Genomic DNA, 20,515 nt, shown 5'->3' on the forward strand with positions numbered 1-20,515 from the left:
ATCATTTTTTTTTGAGGTAGATTAATTTGAGATAAGTGGGACGGACATATACATTGGGTTTCCTCATACAGACTGGAAAGCCTCTATAACTGGTGGTTAATAAAATATAATGAAATGAATGCATCTTACAAGGTAAGGTTTATGAGAAGAGACAAAGTCAACCATTATGGGAAGAATTAAAAGTGACCGATTTTCCCAAGAACTCTGAAGGAATAGTTATAATTTTATAAGCACACACACACAATTCTAAAAGTTCTTTGTGCTTGACATATAAACTCAGTGCTCCCCATGGATTACCCATGAAAGAAGCCCCTGACTAGAAAGTGAGTGCATAGCATATATTTAGTACTCTAAAATAACTGGGCATATTTCCTACTGCCAAATGAAAAAAACTTTTACCTAAGTGTTAGTAGGCAAGAGTCCATGAATTGATGTCTAATGTCTTACACAATGCCTACCACACAGCTAGTTTCTAAGAAATGTTAATTAAATCAAAATACAAATTAATTATATGTTGTAGCATGACTAATAAAAACACAGAAACAGATATTGGGGTTCCACTGAAGGTCAGAAAAGCAAAACAGCCAGCCACTGGCTCTTACCTCGGATTTAGATGGAAATCCTGCCTCCAGGGATCTCAGAATGAGATGTATGTGAGACCTGTCTCCTCCCATTTTATAGTCCTCTCTAGGGCTGGGATTAAAGGTGTGCACCACTACCACCCAGTTTCTATGGCAAACCAGATGATTACTGAGATTAAAGGTGTGTGCCACCACTGCCTGGTCTGTAAGGCTGACCAGTGGGGCTGTTTTACACTCTGAACTTCAGGCAAGCTTCATTTATTAAAATACAAATGAAATATCACTACAGTATGTTTACATCAACCTTATAAAAAGGTAAAAAATTCTTTTCTTTTTAAAGTTAGTAAAATAAATATTAAGTGACCCCTGCTCTTCCCTCTCTACTTCCCCTGAAAAACAAGCGACATGAGTAAGAAGTGCACCATACATGGTTTCTGTTCTGCTTTGGTGCCTTCTACAGCTGCATCCCTACATTTCAGGTGGGTGGGGGCAAACTTTGAGAGGTCATTTCCTCTCCAGTGCTATGTCATGGGGTCTTAATCCTCTTCTTAAAAACAAAGTGAGTATGGAAATTGTCCCATCTGTCTATCATCGGTCTTCCTAAAGGCAGATCAATAGACACATCAAATGACTGAACTGTTGTGTGCACTTACTTAGACACTTCAACTTTGAGCTCCACCTCCTTCTTCTCTAACTCGAGAATGCGCTGTCTATCAGCATCACTCACGGCCTTGCTCACACTGTCAGCTAGTTCGTCTCTCAGCATCTGCTCCACCTTCTGGGCATCCAGGTTGATTTTGGTAAGCTGTGGAAAAGTGACAATAAATTATCCTCAGAACTATTTTATCTTACGAATTCTGCTTTACCTTACACTGGGACTAGAACCCAGAGCCCGTGTGAACTAAGCATGCCAATGAACTACAGCCCCAGCCTAGACACACAACATCTAGACTTCTGAGTACTATGGCTTCTTTACTTTCCCTTAGTTCAGAAACTAAAGAAAGAATCAAGAACACATTATAAAAAAGATGTAGTAATACTCCAATTCCATCATATGCTATTTATTTTAGGCAATCACTAAGAATTTTTAAACTATAAACAAAGTACTTACAAAGAGTTAAAACTTTATAAATTTTAAAAATAATTATATAAACTTGTATTAATATTTATGGCTTAAAATAAAAATAATACTTATGTTTTGGAAAATATATCAACCTAAGAGAACATCTGTAAGGTGTTCTTTAATCATAAATTGTTGAATATTTGCAGTTTATTTAGACCAATTAAAAATCTTTAATAACCTCCTATTAAAGATTTTGAAGAGTTTTTTTTAACTATTTTTCTTCTTACTATAGTCTTACTTCCAAACTCATTCTGGAATATAAAAGACAATGAGTAATTTTTAAATGAAAATATGGGTTTGGAAGACAATTTGCTTTTTAAAGAAACAACATCCTTCTGTTCATGAAAACTAATACCATGACATTGCAAGAAAGAATCTGGGTATAGAAATAAGTGGTTGAATCTAAAGCAATTCATATTTTAAAATAATTGTCTGTATACCCATTACATGAAACGCAAATGCTGCACACACATGCAGTCTTAGAGTACAAAGTTCTCAGAAATCCAGTGTCTACTATCACTAATCTTTGTTGTCTGATTACATGATAAAAGTTGTACAAACCTCAGTGAATTTGGTTTCCAATTCAAAATTCCGTTCTTCCATGTGTTTTACGGAGGTCCTCAGGTGTTCATACATTTTCTGACAGTGTTCAGCTCTCTGCCTTTCATTTAATTCCTTCATCTCCAACACAGTGATTTTTTTGGAAATAGAAACAATGTCACTATTTGTCATTGATTTTCTTGCCTTATCCATGTTTGATTCCTTTCCTGTATGTTATAATACATCACACAGAGATAATTCAGAAGAGGTATTAAAAAAGTAGTACAGTCTGTAGCAGGAAATGAACTTTTGAATTAAGACATATCTGCATTCTTCCCTTTATTTATTTATTCCTAACTGTCTGATGCCTATTCTCCATTTCTTTCTAGACTAAATCTCTCCATTAACCAATCAAATGAAAATAAAAGCTGTATGCTGTGGGATAATCTTTTTGTGCACTCTGAATATCTGTCTCTGTTAAAGTACCTTCTGATTGGTTTATTAAAGAGCTGAACAGCCAATAGCTAGGCAGAAGAGATAGGCAGGACATCCAGGGTAAGAGAGGAACTCTGGGAGGAATCTGATGCACAAGAGATTCACTATCCAGACATGGAAGGCAGCTGGATGTAAGGTACTGAGGAGAGGTAACAAGCCGCATAGCAGAATGTAGATTAATAGAGACAGGATCATCTAAATTTTAAGAGCTAGTTAGGAATAAGCCAAAATTAAGGCGGAGCTTTCATACTTAATAAGAGGTCTCCGTGTCATTATTTGGGAGTTGGCAGTCCAAACAAAGTCCAACTCTAAGTATAAGGTTACTGAGACCCAATGTGAAGGTCAGTGCAGAGCTGGCAGAGGTTAGAAGGTTGTCATATGTTGGAAATGAACCACTTGCTATGGGAAGAATGCTAACTGCACTGGGGCAATACAGGATAACAGTGTCACTTTGGACATGTAAGTGCAATGGCATGATTATTACCATTATCAAACACCATGGTCAAAAGTACAATCTGAAGTTATATGATTAAGAAATTTTACATGTATAATCTCAAATCACGAGCACTATGTTGGGCCTTGTACACACATAATAGCAAATACTATCATATTGCGGTGGTGGCACATGGCTTTAATCCCAGCACTTGGGAGGCAGAGGCAGGTGAATCTCTGTGAGTTCAAGGCCAGCCTGGTCTATAAGAGCTAGTTCCAGGACAGGCACCAAAGCTACAGAGAAACCTTGTCTCTAAAAATCAACCAACCAACTGACCAACCAAACAAACAAACAAGAAAGGAATAGCATTAAAAAAATTAAAAAAAATTAATATGGTAAGTCAGATATAAGTGAAGGTAATCTTTGTATCATTCTAAATAATAGCAAAATAAAAAAATTAACACTTTAAACATAAGCACTCAAATAACAGGATATTGCACAAATTTTTATAAAATAAATGATTAAAATATAGAAATATTTTGAATTTCTACTAGATTTGGTATATAACAAATAATGGTTATTATTTAAAGTACATAAAAATATAACAATATATTACTGCAATAAAAATTCTCAAATTTTCTTTGATATAGTGTGGTGAACTTTTCATTTAAAGGTATCAAATAATATATAAGACATAAACATTGCACTCAAAAAACACATATTTCAAAATTATCACTAGGTTTTAATTGCTAAAATAATTTAAAAATACCTAGTGTTTAGTCACAAATTAATATATGACTTTACTAGGAAAAAAACTCACGTGAGACCTCTACACCAAGCACCAGGATATTATTTATAATCGGTATACTACACTGTAGGATATAGTTCATGCCCATATTTTACTACAGAAAAGGAATTTTCAGTACAAGCAATTGCTCTTAGGCATGGTCACCAGGTCCTCTCTGTGTTAAGACTTTACCTAATTTAGTTTCTTGTTCCCAGGCTTGTTCAATGGTGTGCAGCTTCTCCTTTGTAATCTCCAGCTCTTTACTTATGGCGTCCATTTGTTCTTTTAAAGATGCATTTTCACACTGAATAAGAGACAGACGTTACAGATGACTACAGTGCAAGGGTATCACATACACGACACAGCTTCGACCTTATGCATTATCTCTTAACACTCACAATTTTTAATTGAAATTTTTAAGATTTATTTTTAAAAGATGCAGATAAAAATCATACTGAAATTAACCAAATTCAAAAATATTTTTTTTACAAATTATAATTTCTCACACAACACACACACACACACACACACACACACACACACACACAATAAACTCTAGCATATAATACACCTGGCTCTAAACTTCCATGTATTAGCCTTTGCCACTAAAGACACCTATTCATTTTAACCAATAAGGAACACAGAGGGGCTTCAGAACTTTCACAAACTACTGCTTTTTTTGCCTCATTCACACAAGCACTCAGGCGCACATCCTTAGTATATCATCAGTGACAGGTGCTAGGTGTTAACAGTAAAAACAAAAAGCACAAATCCCACATTTTACAGGCTTCTCCATTTATGGTCTGTGTGTATGTGAGTGTGGTAGAATCTCCTTTGCTAGTTCTTCTTGTTGCTGTGGTAAAACGGCCTATCACAAAAACAATTTAGGGGTTAGCTTATTGAAGGGGTATAATCCCAGGTTTCCATCTACCGTTAAGGGAATTCAAGGCAGGAACTTCAAACAGCTAGTCCTATCACATCTGGTCAGGAACACAAGTAAGCACATGTATGATTGCTTGCTGGTACTCAGCTTGACTTCTCCACTCTTACACAGAGCAGAAACCCCCTCCACAGTGGGCTATGTATTTTCATATTGATAATGTTAGTTAAAACAATCCCCCCACAAACATGCCCAGAGGCCAACCCAACATTGATAATCCTTCATTAAGACGTATGCATATGCCCTAAATTCCAAAATCTAAATTCCAAGGCTCCTAATTTTGCTTACTGTTGCTTAGGTCTTCAAACACCCAATCTTTTCCTAGTTCAGCCCCATTTTCCTTATCTGAGCTTTTAAACTCTTGTCTTGCTTTAAAGCAGTGGTTCTCAGCCTCCCTAATGCTGGGACCTTCGTGTTGACCACCGACCATAGAGTTATTTTCACTGCTACTCCATAGCTGTAGTTTGCTGCTGTTATGAACATCTGCGTTTTCCAATGTCACAGGTCACCCCTGTGAAAGGGTGGTTTGATACCAGTAGCAAACCAGAGGCTTAGAATCACTGCCTTAGAGCAAGAACTATCATAAGGTAAACAGAGAGAGAATTTGACTTTTTGCCAATCAAGTGATTCTAATCATGGGATTGAGTAACATGATTACAGTATGCGCAGCTATCATTTTAGAGGCAGCAAGGAGGGTTTACGACTGGAGATGGCAATGTGTGTAATGGCTGCAACAAAACAAGGTGAAGTGAAAAACCAAGACAGTGCCATCAGCAATAGAAGAGCATAAAAGATGTGATGATAATGTTAAAATTATAAACGAATCACAGAAAGAACAGGAAACGAAGGGAACTACTAAGGATTCTTGCTCGCTCTCACTCTCAGGTTCATTTGACTGTCTGTTTGAGACAGGATCTGTAGAGAGTCTAGGCTGATGCTGGCCTCAGGGTCCAGTTGTTTCTAACTCCCAAGTCCTGGGCAGCTGTGGAAACCTGACCACGACCACGAAGGCTGGGATCTGCATTCAAGTCCTCAGCGGGCAGCAGGCACCCTGGTACTGTGCTTTCCCCCAGCCTAGGTAAATCCATATCTCAAATACAAACACCAATTTTGAGGAACAATTTAAAAATGTTCTTTGGGAAAACAGAAGAATTGAGCTAAAAGTCACTGAAGGCAAACAATATGCCTCAACAAGCAAAAGTTCTTATTGTGCAAGTCTGACAATCTGTGTTCCATCTCCAGAACCTACCATGAACTGACTCCTAAAAATTATCTTACCTAAACACGTAAACACACACAGACACACACACAAATAATAACAATAGCAAATAAAATTTAAAAAGCTGTTTATTGAAGACTAGTGATGGAGCTGAGACATTCAGTTCTTGCCTGAGTTTTGAGTATTAGCAAGACAAAATAAGGAAAGAAACAGCTCACTGGTAGCTAACTGCAGATTTCTTAAGAGCTTTGCTAATACCGGAGACATAGAACAAGGACATGGAGAATGGGGAAAGGAAATTATTACCACATCTAAATAGAATTATCTTTAAGCAGTAACATGATTATCTCTGGTCTTCAGCAAAAGCAGTAAAAAGTAAATGGACTAGATTATTTCTAGGTAGTATTAACACATAATGACTCAAGCTATTTTGCATAAGTCATCAGAGACATAATGTTTCATTTACTCAGTGTGTTTCCCTATGTAAGTATGACATTCTGAGCTCCCCAAATTATTTCCTATTCCATGCTTGTGGAGGATCTTAAAGACATACACCTCTACTTCTACTGAGAAGCCTGTAGATGCCTGGGCCTTTATTTCTCCCGAGAATGATAAAAGTGGGAAATGTAGAGAACTGGGAGGAAAGAACACAGACTGGAACTGTCAGTAACTCCAGTTACAGAGGATCCAATAACCTCTTTTGGTCTCTGCAGGCACAGCAAGTACGTGATGCACATACACACATACATTCAAGCTAGAGAATGTCATCCACATGCAAACACACACACACACACACACACACACACACACTCCACCGAGGAAATAAAGATTAAAAAGCAGAATAATGAAAAGTCAGGACTATATACACAAATGAAACTTAGGACCTTCCAACACTGTAGTCTCTGTGTGTGATGTGTGTATAGGCACACATGTAATGGAACATATGTGTTGAGATCCAGGAACAACTTTTGGAAGTCTGTTCTTGCCGTTCACTCTGACAAAAGCAGGGCATTTCCTCATTGTTTCTGCCTCTGTGCTCTATAATTCTGACTAGTTGGCCACAGGCTTCCAGACAAGGTCATTTCCCTCTCTCTGTCTCCCTGTGGCTGTAGGAGTGATGCTATTATGGGTCCATACTGTTTTTTTTTTCATGATGTAATATAATAGTTGTCAACTTGACAGAATCTATAATCAGCAGGGGGATGGCCCCTGTGGGGGATTACCTTAATTATATCAACTAATGGAGGAAAACGCATCTTGACTGTGGATCACTTCCCTTAGTGGGAGAGACAACGATATAAGATGGAGAGAGCAAGCTAAGAAGAAAAAAGCATGCATTCACCCATGCCTTGATTGAGGACACGATGTGACAAAGTGCTTCACACTACGTGCTCCTGCTATATGGATTTCCCTACCATGACAGACTCTACCGTGAACTGGGAGTCAGAGAAATCCTTCTTTTTAAAGTTGATTTTGCTAGGTGATTCATCACACAAAAGAAACTAAAACATACGTGTTCCACAGATCCAAATTACCTGCCAGGAAGACCTTTTACACCCAGAGCCATCTCCTTCATCCCCACCCCAGTTTTCAGTATTTCTAAAACATGAGAAAATGGAGATTTGGAACGCTCATCCAATATCTATGAATTGCTATTAATAATGCATTCACAGTGAAACAAATTTATCATAAGAAACCAAATTTGAGGACTCTGAGATCAAGGCAAGAAAAGAGAAGAATAGGTATTTAATAGCATGTCTCCTTTTAATTCCATGTGTGCCAAGAAAGAAGTTTGACTGTTGGGACCAATTAAGTCCTGGTCTTCAGCTGCTCTTCCCTGTCTAGAGCCTTCTAATGGAAGTGACTAAAAGCTGTTCTTTGCCTAGAGGATCAGAGGATGGGATTTTCACCCGTTGGCCATTGACTGCAGGGTATTTAAGCCTCCATGGTGCTATTAAAGAGGGTTTTTTGGTACCAGTGGTGGAAGGTCTGTGTGTCGGTCTGTCTCTGCATGTGTATTCTCAACCTCCAGCCCCTTGCCAGAAGCTCGCGAACTGGGGTCTAGCGCATAGAGCGCAGACAGGGGCCGTGGTGTGTGGCATCATCTAAGTCATATAAGACACATAAGAGGATGCCCTAGATAAAGTCACCTTTAAGTTATTGACAATTATAAATACACAGTATGCTACATATAGAAATATGTACTGATATCCAGGACAAACCACAACTAGGTTATACCCATGATCATATCTCCACCACAGTTACATAAATAGAAACCAACTTTAATCACTAGAAATGGGTAGAAGTCTTACAGCCCCAGGACACCCTCAAAGTGAAGCGGCTAGAACGACAGGGTTCAAAGATCATACACACTCACCTCCAGGTGCTCCAGGTTACTTGTCCTCTGAACAAGCATGTTATCTTTCTGCAGTATGTCCCTGTACTTAGTAGTTAGTTCATTGTATTGCTTATTGGCAAGTTCAAGTTCAGACAAAGAGACACTATTATCTACAACTTTCTGGAGAGCTGCAATTTTGAAGGTAGCCATTTCCTGAAAAAAAAGATACACAGTTAAATTTGCATACTTTTTCTGGTAAAGCATAAGTTATTTTTAAGAAAGATGATTCAACTGAAAGCAAAATGGATTTTAAAACCATTTGAAAAATATATTTCTCATGTTATTCTTTCATATAGGAAATAATATTTGGAAAGTTTTAATTAGCAATTTAAATGAATCCTTTTACAAGCTGTCACAGTAAATTGAAATATAATTAATTTGAGAAAGTAAAATAAACAATTCAGAAATAACCTTTGGATGCCTGGCTATTCTAAACTTTGGAAGAATAAAGTCAACCAAACATTTGACATTTTAAATGACAAAATTAGTATGAAATAAGGAAACCTTTACATTTTAGCTATGCTTGCCTGCTTTCTTAAAATCACACACTTATTTTTGGTTCCTATTATTGAGTAATAAAAATAGTCTAAACGGTAGCAATAAGAATTTGTTACTTATTTCTTGTTTGCTATAATCTAATACAGAATATTCTTCCTCCAGAGACACATGGTCAAAGCGTATTCTGTAGCAGGGTGCTGCTAGGGAATGGAAAGGACTAAGATGTGGGGGCCGGGGGGAAGCCCAGGTCACCTGGAGTGTGCTTTCACAAGGATGATGGGGCCTCTGTCCCTTTGTGCTCTCTTTTCCTTTTCATTATAATTACCTATGAGTAAGAAGGCCTCTATTGCCCAGTCTTACTAAGATGTACTTGTACCACCACAGGCCAAAGGTAGTGAGACCATATTTTCAAACCTCCCAATTTCTGAACCAAAACAAACTTTTCCTATTTCTAAGTTTATTAGGTATTTTTACGGCCCTAAGAAGAGAAGCCACATAATGTCCTACCATTCTAATGAAAAGTCATTAATCGGAGGCACTAAAGTGGTTTTATTAAAACAAACAAGGTACAGGGACTCTCAGTTCTTTCCAGTAAGATGCTCTATGACCAGCCAAAGGTACATAAAAAAAGCACAGCATGATGGGGACAAGCGGTGCAATAAATAACCAGACTGATGAAGAGGAGATGAAGACGCTATAGTCATAATGCATTCCTGAGTCTTCTGCTCTAACTGCAACAGCGTCTTTCATGTAAATAAACATATACTATTCTACTATATTCTAGGGGTTTGCTTTCATTTTGTGAAGCAGGCTGGATAAAAAGCAAGGAAATACGTTTTGTTTCCTTGAAAACATTCCCCTTTCTTATTTTCTATTATAAAAAAATGAAACACAAAAAAACATAAAGCAGAAACGATGTTTGAAGAAAGAGGGAGGATGGCAGAACACTCACTCCAGCTCTTATTTTCAGCACTATCTATATTGGTAAAACCCAAGAGTCCAATTTTCTTAAAGCCACAAAAATAAAAACAAGGACATTCCTAAGTCCCAAATTTTCCTTAATTCATGTCCAAATAGAAACAGCTCTCAGGTGAAGGTACAGACAGAAGTGGATGGGTAATCACTCCCAGGTTCTGTTTCTGTTGCAGAAATATTACCTGGAAAGTATTCTTTCTGTTACCTGGATAGCAGGACAGGGGCAGCAGCAAGACATTTCTTACTAAATCTTTTAAAACACGGTTTATATATTCTAATTCATTTTGAAAAATCCTAATATTGAAAGCAAAAAGAAAATTAAAAGATGATGAAATTCTTTCAAGTTACTAGAATGTTATTTTTGCCAACAATGCTAAATAGGACAGATTCCGAGGAAAATTACAACTGCAAAGAAATTTTAGCATATATTAAGAAGTGTTACAGATGCTATTACTTTTAATATGTGATGATATCTGATAGAATAACTAATATTTTAGTTTTCTATGCAAAACAATGAAGAAAATAACATTACAAAGTTAAATGAGTTTAGGGAATAAAATATAGTGGTATAATTACCTTGTAATGTTAAGTTTGTATTGGAAATAACAGCATGCACTCATATTCTTTTTTTTTTTTAATATTTGTTTATTCATTAGGTATACATTATTCTGTTTGCTTGTATGCCTGCAGGCCAGAAGAGGGCACCAGACCTCATTACAGATGGTTGTGAGCCACCATGTGGTTGCTGGGAATTGAACTCAGGACCTTTGGAAGAGCAGGCAATGCTCTTAACCACTGAGCCATCTCTCCAGAAAGTTACTCTGTTGTAATATGAGCGGCGGGGCTGCGTCCCCAGCATTCCGGCCGCCTACATGGCTAGCTTATGCCCTGAAATAATTACACAGAAACTGTATTCTTTTAAACACTGCCTGGCCTCTTATTGGCTAGCTCTTACATATCAATCTAACCCATTTCTAATATATCCCTGTAACACCATGAGGTGTCTTACCAGGGAAGATCTTAACCTGCATCTGTGTCTGTGTCCGGTAGGAGAATCATGGCGACTCCCTGACTCAGCTTCTTTCTCCCAGCATTCTGTTCTGTTTACTCCTCCCAACTATGTTTTAACCTATGAGGCCAAGCAGTTTCTTTATTAGTTAACCAATGACCTTCCTCCATCAATATTCCCTATATCTTCCAAGGAAAGAGTCAAGTAGTAATGACGTCATCATATAATCAGTTTTGGCATGTAAATAGTTTTCCCTCTAAAAAGAAACAGGGTTCCTTAAAGCTAACTTACACAGTTACAAAAAAATATTAGTAACCACCTGTGTCTTATCAGATCACCATGGATTAAAGTTAGAATTCAACAACAATGCTACCCCCAGAAAGCCTACAAACTCATGGAAACTGAACAGTCAACTACTGAACCATACCTGGATTAAGGAAGAAATAAAGAAAGAAATTAAAGTCTTCCTTGAATTCAATGAAAATAAAGAAACAACATACTCGAACTTATGGGACACTATGAAAGCAGTCCTGAGAGGAAAGTTCATAGCACTAAGTGCCCACCTAAAGAAAACAGAGAAAGCACATATTGGAGACTTAACAGCCCACCTAAAAGCTCTAGAAAAAAAAAGAAGCAGACTCACCTAGGAGGAGTAGAAGAATGGAAATAATCAAACTGAGGGCTGAAATCAACAAAATAGAAACACAGAAAACAATCCAAAGAATCAATGAAACAAAAAGCTGGTTCCTGGAGAAAATCAACAAGATTGATGAACCCCTATCCAAACTAATCAAACGACAGAGAGAGAACACACAAATTAATAAGATCAGAAATGAAAAGGGGGACATAACCACAGACACAGAGGAAATTCAGAGAGTCATTAGATCTTACTACAAAAGCCTGTATGCCACAAAACTGGAAAATGTAAAAGAAATGGACACTTTTTTAGATAAATACCATTTACCAAAATTAAACCAGGACCAGGTGAACAATCTAAACAGACCTGTCAGTTGCGAAGAATTAAAAGCTGTTATCAAAAACCTCCCTACCAAAAAAAGCCCAGGACCAGATGGTTTCAATGCAGAATTCTACCAGAACTTCCAAGAAGACCTAATACCTATACTCCTTAATGTAGGCTTCATTCCTGAGATGCAGGGCTGGTTCAACATACGAAAATCTATCAATGTAATCCAGCATATAAATAAACTGAAAGAAAAAAACCATATGATCATTTCATTAGATGTTGAAAAAGCATTTGACAAAATTCAACATCCATTTATGTTAAAAGTCTTGGAGAGATTAGGGATACAAGGGTCATACCTAAATATAATAAAAGCTATATACAGCAAGCCGACAGCTAACATCAAATTAAACGGAGAGAAACTCAAAGCCATCCCACTTAACTCAGGAACACGACAAGGCTGTCCACTCTCGCCATACCTCTTCAATATAGTGCTTGAAATTCTAGCAATAGCAATAAGACAACATAATGGAATCAAGGGGATTCGAATTGGAAAGGAAGAAGTTAAACTTTCGTTATTTGCAGATGATATGATAGTGTACATAAGCGACCCCCAAAACTCCACCAAAGAACTTTTACAGCTGATAAACAGCTTTAGTAATGTGGCAGGATACAAGATCAACTCCAAAAAAATCAGTCGCCCTCTTATACACAAAGGATATGGAAGCAGAGAGGGAAATCAGAGAAGCTTCACCATTCACAATAGCCAAAAACAGCATAAAATATCTTGGGGTAAATCTAACCAAGGAAGTGAAAGATCTATTTGACAAGAACTTTAAGGCATTGAAGAAAGAAATTGAAGAGGATACCAAAAAATGGATGGACCTCCCTTGCTCTTGGATTGGGAGGATCAACATAGTAAAAATGGCAATTCTACCAAAGGCAATTTATAGATTCAATGCAATCCCCATCAAGATCCCATCAAAATTCTTCACAGATCTGGAGAAGACAATAATCAACTTTATATGGAAAAACAAAAAACCCAGGATAGCCAAAACAATCCTATACAATAAAGGATCTTCTGGAGGCATTACCATCCCTGACTTCAAACTCTATTACAGAGCTACAGTAATGAAAACAGTGTGGTACTGGCATAAAAACAGAGAAGTCGACCAATGGAATCGTATAGAAGACCCGGATTTTATCCCACAAACCTATGAACACCTCATTTTCGATAAAGGAGCTAAAAGTATACAATGGAAGAAAGAAAGCATCTTCAACAAATGGTGCTGGCACAACTGGATGTCAACCTGTAGAAGAATGAAAATAGACCCATATCTATCACCATGCACAAAACTCAAGTCCAAATGGATTAAAGACCTCAATATCAGCCCGAACACACTGAACCTGATAGAAGAGAAAGTGGGAAATACCCTACAACAGATGGGCACAGGAGATCGCTTCCTATGTATAGCCCCAGAAGCACAGACATTAAGGGCAACATTGAATAAATGGGACCTACTTAAACTGAGAAGCTTCTGTAGAGCAAAGGACATGGTCACTAAGACACAAAGGCAACCTACTGACTGGGAGAAGATCTTCACCAACCCCGCAACAGACAAAGGTCTGATCTCCAAAATATATAAAGAACTCAAGAAACTAGACTTTAAAATGCTAATTAACCCAATTAAAAAATGGGGCACTGAACTGAACAGAGAATTCTCAACAGAAGAAGTTCAAATGGCCAAAAGACACTTAAGGTCGTGCTCAACTTCCTTAGCAATCAGGGAAATGCAAATCAAAACAACTTTGAGATATCATCTTACACCTGTCAGAATGGCTAAAGTCAAAAACACCAAGGATAACCTTTGCTGGAGAGGCTGTGGAGGAACGGGTACCCTCATCCATTGCTGGTGGGAATGCAATCTTGTGCAACCACTGTGGAAGTCAGTGTTTCGGTTTCTCAGGAAATTCGGGATCAACCTACCCCTGGACCCCGCAATACCACTCCTGGGAATATACCCAAGAGATGCTCTATCATATGACAAAAGCATTTGTTCAACTATGTTCATAGCAGTATTATTTGTAATAGCCAGAACCTGGAAACAACCTAGATGCCCTTCAATGGAAGAATGGATGAAGAAAGTATGGAATATATACACACTAGAGTACTACGCTGCGGTAAAAAACAATGACTTCTCGAATTTTGCATGCAAATGGATGGAAATAGAAAACACTATCCTGAGTGAGGTGTCCCAGACCCAAAAAGATGAACATGGGATGTACTCGCTCATAATTGGTTTCTAGCCATAAATAAGGGTCACGGAGTCTATAATAGCTGAACCTAAAGAAGCTAAGTAAGAAGGTGAACCCAAGGAAAAACATATAGGTATCCTCTTGGCTAAGGGTAAGTAGACCAAATTGCCGGGGAGAAAATTGGGATCTTGGGGGTGGGGTGGGATGGGGGTAAGGGGAGATGGGGAGAGAAAAGGTAGAAGGGAAGGAGGGGGGACTTGGGGAAACAGGAGGATTGGGATAAAGGAAGGGTGGATAGGGGAGCACGGAACCACAATTCTTAATTAAGGGAGCCACTTTAGGGTGGGCAAGAGACTTGACCCTAGAGGGGCTCCCAAGTGCCCAAGATGAGGTTCCCAGTTAGTTCCTTGGGAAGCTGAGGATAGGGAACCTGAAATGACCCTATCCTAGAGCAATACTGACGAATATCTTGCATATCATCATAGAACCTTCATCTGGTGATGGATAGAGATAGAGACAGAGACCCACACTGGAGCACTGGATTGAGCTCCCAAGGTCCCAATGAGGGAGCAGAAGGAGGGAGAACATGAGCAAAGAAGTCGGGACCATGAGGGGTGCACCCACCCACTGAGATAGTGGAGCTGATCTACTGGGAGCGCACCAAGGCCAGCTGGACTGTGACCGAAAAAGCATGGGATAAAACCGGACTCTCTGAACATGGCAAGCAATGAGGGCTGATGAGACGCCAAGGACAATGGCACGTGGTTTTGATCCTACTTAATGTGCTGGCTTTGTGGGAGCCTAGCCAGTTTGGATGTTCACCTTCCTAGACATGGACGGAGGGGGGAGGACCTAGGACTTACCACAGGGCAGGGAACCCGGACTGCTCTGTGGACTGGAGAGGGAGGGGGAGAGGAGTGGGGGGGGAGGGGGAGAAGGGTGGGAGGAGGGGGAGGGAAATGGGAGGCTGGGAGGAGGTGGAAACTTGTTTTTTGTTTATGTTTTTTTTCTCCTTTTCTCAATAAAAAAAAATAAAGATATCAATCAAAAATGATGTAATTCCCCACAAAACACCATCTAGACAGATATGCTATCTTTTGGAATGACATAACATAGATGATTATTTAAGATGTATTCTTGCTAAAACTGTTTAAATTGAATCAAATCAAGGTCTCAGAGTTAAACTTGGTAAAATCAAAAAAAAGTAGGTCAATCAAATATTCTTCAAAGAGAAGAGCAAAACACAGTGAAACAGGTCACTGTCTTCAGGGTCAGGACATGCAACTGTCAAATTTAATACATGCACTATTCATGATCAAAGCCTAGACCTAAAGAAGACTAAATATAGTCAGCACAGTGGGAAAGTTAGGGAAATACTGTCAATTTTTCAGTAAAATAACATTATTACAATTATGCAAACAAAACTTTCTATGGTAGAGATATATGCTAAAAATATTTGTCTACAATTTTAGTAGTCTACAAAAAATGGATAAAGTAATTACAGAAATGTCAGTAATCACAAACCATTAATCCTGTTGATGGTGTGCAAGAGTCTCACTGATTGTTGACCTGAAAAATTCCTAACCTGCCCCCCACAAAAAAATTTTCAGAAATACCTTAAATCTTTGCAAACTTCCAATTTTTTCAGTAACTTCAGCTTCCATTGACACTAAGTCATTCTTGTGCTTCCCGTTTTCTTTCCTAAGCTGCCGCTCCATTTCCACCAGGGTTGTATACTGCCGTATGAGGGACTTCTCATTCACTTGCAAAACGGTGATTTTCCTACTGTTTTCCGAAAGCATTTTCTTCATCTCATTTGAATCCATCTGAAGAGCACTGAGCAGATTCTGCAGAGAAGCACACTGGCGTTACTAAGTGAACCAGCTATCCTCGGGAGCCTGGCAGAGTAACATCCCGACTCAGGCTTACATTATACTCCTTCACTTTCACAGCATCCTGCTGGACTTGGTCCTCAAGCTTCCTCTTCTCCTCTTTTGTTGTCTCAGACTCTGTTTTCCACGTCTCCTTTTCACTATAATATCATGCAATAACAATGAAAAAGATAATAAATAGAATAATTTTTTTAACTGCAAAAGGGATGAATTTAGATTATGGAAGCTTTAAATATTCTCAGAATGAAAGACACACTACCAAACATTCAAATTACAAGATGTTACATTTTCACTCAATGTTTTAGTAAATTAAAAGTGGTAGCAATTTTATCAAGTTATTTCCATCTTTATTTGCCCAATCTCTTTAATATATTTGCAACATAATACCTCAATCTTCATCCAGACTTGAAACATAAAAGTCAAGTCTACAATATTTTGTCAATAAAAATTAAACAGAAAAAAAAAAAACTCCAAGGCTTAAAAATTCATTTGAACAGGGTTCTTTGAAACTTCACTTTAGCATTAAAGGTTTCATAACTAAATGGCATAAAAACCTAACTTTGCAGAGCACGTACTGGATTAAGTTGATTTGGTAAAAGCATATATATGTATGTATTTTTATTTTATATATATATATATGTGTGTGTATGTATATATAACTTTAACTGAATAACTACTAAGAATATAGGATTAATAAACAAAGACTGTATAGAGAAAAAGATTAAGAATATAAATATAGTTAATACACTAAACAAATTCTGAAAAACTCAAAATTCTGGCTCAACTTAAATATGAGCAATGAATATACAAAAAAATTTTTGAATGCAAATATTAGAAATGACTGAATTTGGAGAAAACTTCATAAAGTGGACAGAGGGTCCCAACCCTATCCAAAAGCTATTTGCATTTGATACCCAATGGCAAAGAGAAAATCATTTTTCTCCAAATCTAGTGATTTCTAATATTTGCATTCTAAATATTTTGTGCATATAGCATAAAACAAATACAGATTTACTTTTCAATTAAAATAAATCTAGATGAACCAGTTTTACAAGTATATAAGTCATTTTTGCTAACTGAAAAGTCATACAACTGTTAATTTATGCTTGGCATGAGCGAATTTTAGTGGCATAATTACCTTTGCCTCTAAATGGTTTTGATTTCAACATATGACTTAATTTTGATTAGATATGTGTCAAAATATGGAAAAACATGTTACTCTTCTTCAATCAACATGACTCTCTGGTCTATGAACGTCTAGAAATATTTTATAACGACAGTAGCTAACAAAAATGCATATAAATTGATCCATCCTCTAACTACCTCTGGGTTTCCTGTCAAGCAGATGCTACCATAAGTGTTCAGAATCACCTTTGGCTATGAAGCCTCCTTCCTACTAAGAATATGATCGTCGTGATGAGGTGAGAGGTAAGGGGAGGCATGGTAGTCCCTAAGAACATGGTTGTGTAAAGGTGACAGGATGAGTACTGCGAACAACAGCAACTATCTATCGTGTATAGTTGTGCTATGCAATAACTTGAATATTTTCTTGTAATTATTCACTTAAATGCATGACAACCCTATTGGTGTTTAAAAAAAAAGTGTTATCATAGATTTTTACAAGCAGCTAAGACACACACAGTAAAGGAAAAACAACTAGCTCAGTGTCTCACATTTACCTAGTGCTGGAGTCTGGTTCATCTCTGTCAATCCCAGACATGAAGAGGGCTGAGATCACTGAACTAATTCAGAAGCACATTTAAACACACTTTTGACAACAGTTATGTGGAGGGGATCAGTACTTTTCTTTGTGACTAAAAAACAGTACAATATCCAACTAAATTTATAAAGTTTCAAAACATAGATACCTTAGATATTCTTTATATAATAAACTTTGTTGATGACGAATTACTGCAAATTTTCTGTTATAATCTTCAAGAGAATCTTCTAAATGTTTTAACTTCTTTTCTTTATTGTCTAGGTCCTAAAAATTAAGTTTAAATAGCATTACACTACATTTTGAATTCAAAGGGTACAGATTCACATTCCAAAAATATTATTAAAACTCCATATTTCAAACATTTTAACATAAGATACAAAGAACAAGGTAATACACATAAAAGTCCTATAAAACAAGCAAAATTATTCTTTTCAAATGTGGTAGCTGCAGTAAGCACACATCTATCTGATACAGTATTCACCTTGAGCATAAACATTTATCAAACAGAACAGTCAAACACTCAACTCCTATTATTTAGCGACATATTCTTTGGTCAGCAGACATTTTTGTGCCTTGACTAAAATTAGCCTTTCTATGTCTTTTTAAACATGGGGAAACTGTGAATTAATTAAAGCACTCATTTGCATGCAGGTGAGTGCACGATGCAGCCTGGAGGCCAGAGGATAACTTAGGGCATCTGTTCTCTCCTTCCAATACATGGTGCAGCGACTGAAGACAAACAGAGGCTGTCGGGGCCGGCACCAGTGCCTGTACCCACAGCGTCATTTTGCTAGGCCCCCGCTTTTTTATTAAAAAAAAAAATCTTAGATCAAGTATATCACGTTGCCATTATTTGTTGACGATGTCCCTCTAATGTACAAAAATCAATCATTAATAATGCCATGAATTTAAAAGTAGTGATATAAGATGAATTTTAAAGGAATGTTTTGATATGTTGTTAAGTTACCCTTACATGATTCCTGTATCATACAAATTCAAATAAAGAGTAATATTATATATAAATACAAAACCAAAATTTGATGATTATAACTCAAGTATCACACTAATAGATAAGCTAGCAGTGAGAAGAAATGCTGCTTAAAATCAGAAATGTATTTTTGTTTTGAATAGATTTTTCAAGTACAATTACAGGGCAAGTGATGAAATAGAGCACCCTTCCTAATTTGCAGTGGACCAACATTTACCCAGGAAAGAAATGGTGAGGGTCAGGTTTACTTGCAAGCTTTTCTGTGATTAGCACAAAAAGAGACAATCTACTAAGGGCATTGAGAAGCTTTGCCCTTTCCTTGTCTTGCTTTTCTAACCAGTAATAAACACAAAACGATGCTACTTTATGGCATCTGCTTATAATTCTTCATGTCTTTATACATTTCAAATGACTAACACAGATCAACAAGAGACATGAACGTGCTTTACATGTAGGTAAACAGAATAAACTTCCCTTATATTAGTCCAGCTGACTCACAATCTACTAATAGCATACCTGTTTACTCTGAGAACTCACAGGAATTCATAGACTAAATTAAGAAACATACTACCAAATACGTTTGCCATTACTACAAAGATTACCAGTACCTGCAAAAGATGTATTAAGTATTCATTCTGGGAATTGATGATATGGGCACTAGACGGTGCTATCCCATCAGGCAAGTCTACACCTCTGTAAACTACATTGGCTCCTGCAGACTGGCGGAGAAGATCAGTCTCTTTCTCCAGATGATCAATCTGGAAACAACCCAGGAATGATAATCACGCTAGGAAAGTGACCAGGCAGGAAGTTATTCTTCAGCTTTCTCCACTGAGCATCTTTTTAAATGGTCAGGAAGAACTTGACAAGAATTAATAAAACTTTAATTTTTTTACTTAGAAATCCCTAATACAAGATTAGAGTTTTTATGTTCTCTTATATAGTAAAGGAACTTACTTTTCCACATAGCTTCATAAGGAATCTTTATGAGAGACATCAGGATGTTCAGCATAAATAGGGCTCAAGGATATATGCGGAAGAGGGGCAGAAAGATGCTAGGGACCAGAGGTTGTGGAGGACTCCATGGAAATAGCATTTCCAGTCCCAGCAGGGCAGATGCCCATATGGAGACTGTTGTTGACAGCACACACAATATCTGCACAAGATCAAGCCTGACAAATAGCAGCACAGAGGAAATGATGTGCTCACCAAGTCCCAGCCTTAGCTAAGCAGGCATCTGTAAAACTGTCCAGAGAGGAAGAAACCTGTTTCTTCAGTAGGTCAACACGGAGTATAACCACCATACTCCAGGGCAGGTGCCATGCTCAGGAGTAGGTAGCTGGCTACCACAAATCAGTCTGAGGTTTTTGTTGTTTGTTTTTAGTTGTTGTTTTAAGAGGAAGAAAGAACATGAAGTATGATTGTTAGACAGGATCTAAACCGATCAAGCATGGATGGGATATGGTCAAAATACACTATAAGAAATTATCAAAGAATAAATAAATAAAAACATTTTCAAGTTTCCAAAAAAAAAAAAAAAGGTGGTTTAGGGTTGAAAGAACTCAAAGGACATTTTCCTTTCAAAAAAAGTCTTTAAAAAAAAAAGCTTCCTAGTTAGAGTGGTGGTGGCACATACCTTTAATGCCAGCACTCAGGAGGCAGAGGCAGATGGAAGTCTGTGAGTTCAAGATCAGCTTGGT

At 37.5% G+C, this 20,515-nt stretch overlaps 1 protein-coding gene across 1 annotated transcript in view; it reads right to left on the minus strand.

Moving 5' to 3' along the window:
• The window catches only part of Cep290 (centrosomal protein 290), an 81,096-nt gene that overhangs the window by 35,718 nt on the left and 24,863 nt on the right, over window positions 1-20,515 (minus strand). Inside the window, exons 21-28 of the mRNA XM_041664539.1 lie at window positions 19,424-19,573; window positions 17,976-18,091; window positions 16,145-16,247; window positions 15,832-16,062; window positions 8,496-8,669; window positions 4,152-4,263; window positions 2,266-2,471; window positions 1,235-1,386 (exon numbers count right to left, since the gene is read on the minus strand). Coding sequence (XP_041520473.1) covers window positions 1,235-1,386; window positions 2,266-2,471; window positions 4,152-4,263; window positions 8,496-8,669; window positions 15,832-16,062; window positions 16,145-16,247; window positions 17,976-18,091; window positions 19,424-19,573 — 1,244 coding nt within the window. The remainder of the gene's footprint in view (window positions 1-1,234; window positions 1,387-2,265; window positions 2,472-4,151; window positions 4,264-8,495; window positions 8,670-15,831; window positions 16,063-16,144; window positions 16,248-17,975; window positions 18,092-19,423; window positions 19,574-20,515) is intronic.

The sequence above is a fragment of the Microtus oregoni genome, unplaced genomic scaffold (assembly GCF_018167655.1).
Source record: "Microtus oregoni isolate MIOR12 unplaced genomic scaffold, Mior012 000001F_ref0000356, whole genome shotgun sequence".
Classification (NCBI taxonomy): Eukaryota; Metazoa; Chordata; class Mammalia; order Rodentia; family Cricetidae; genus Microtus; species Microtus oregoni.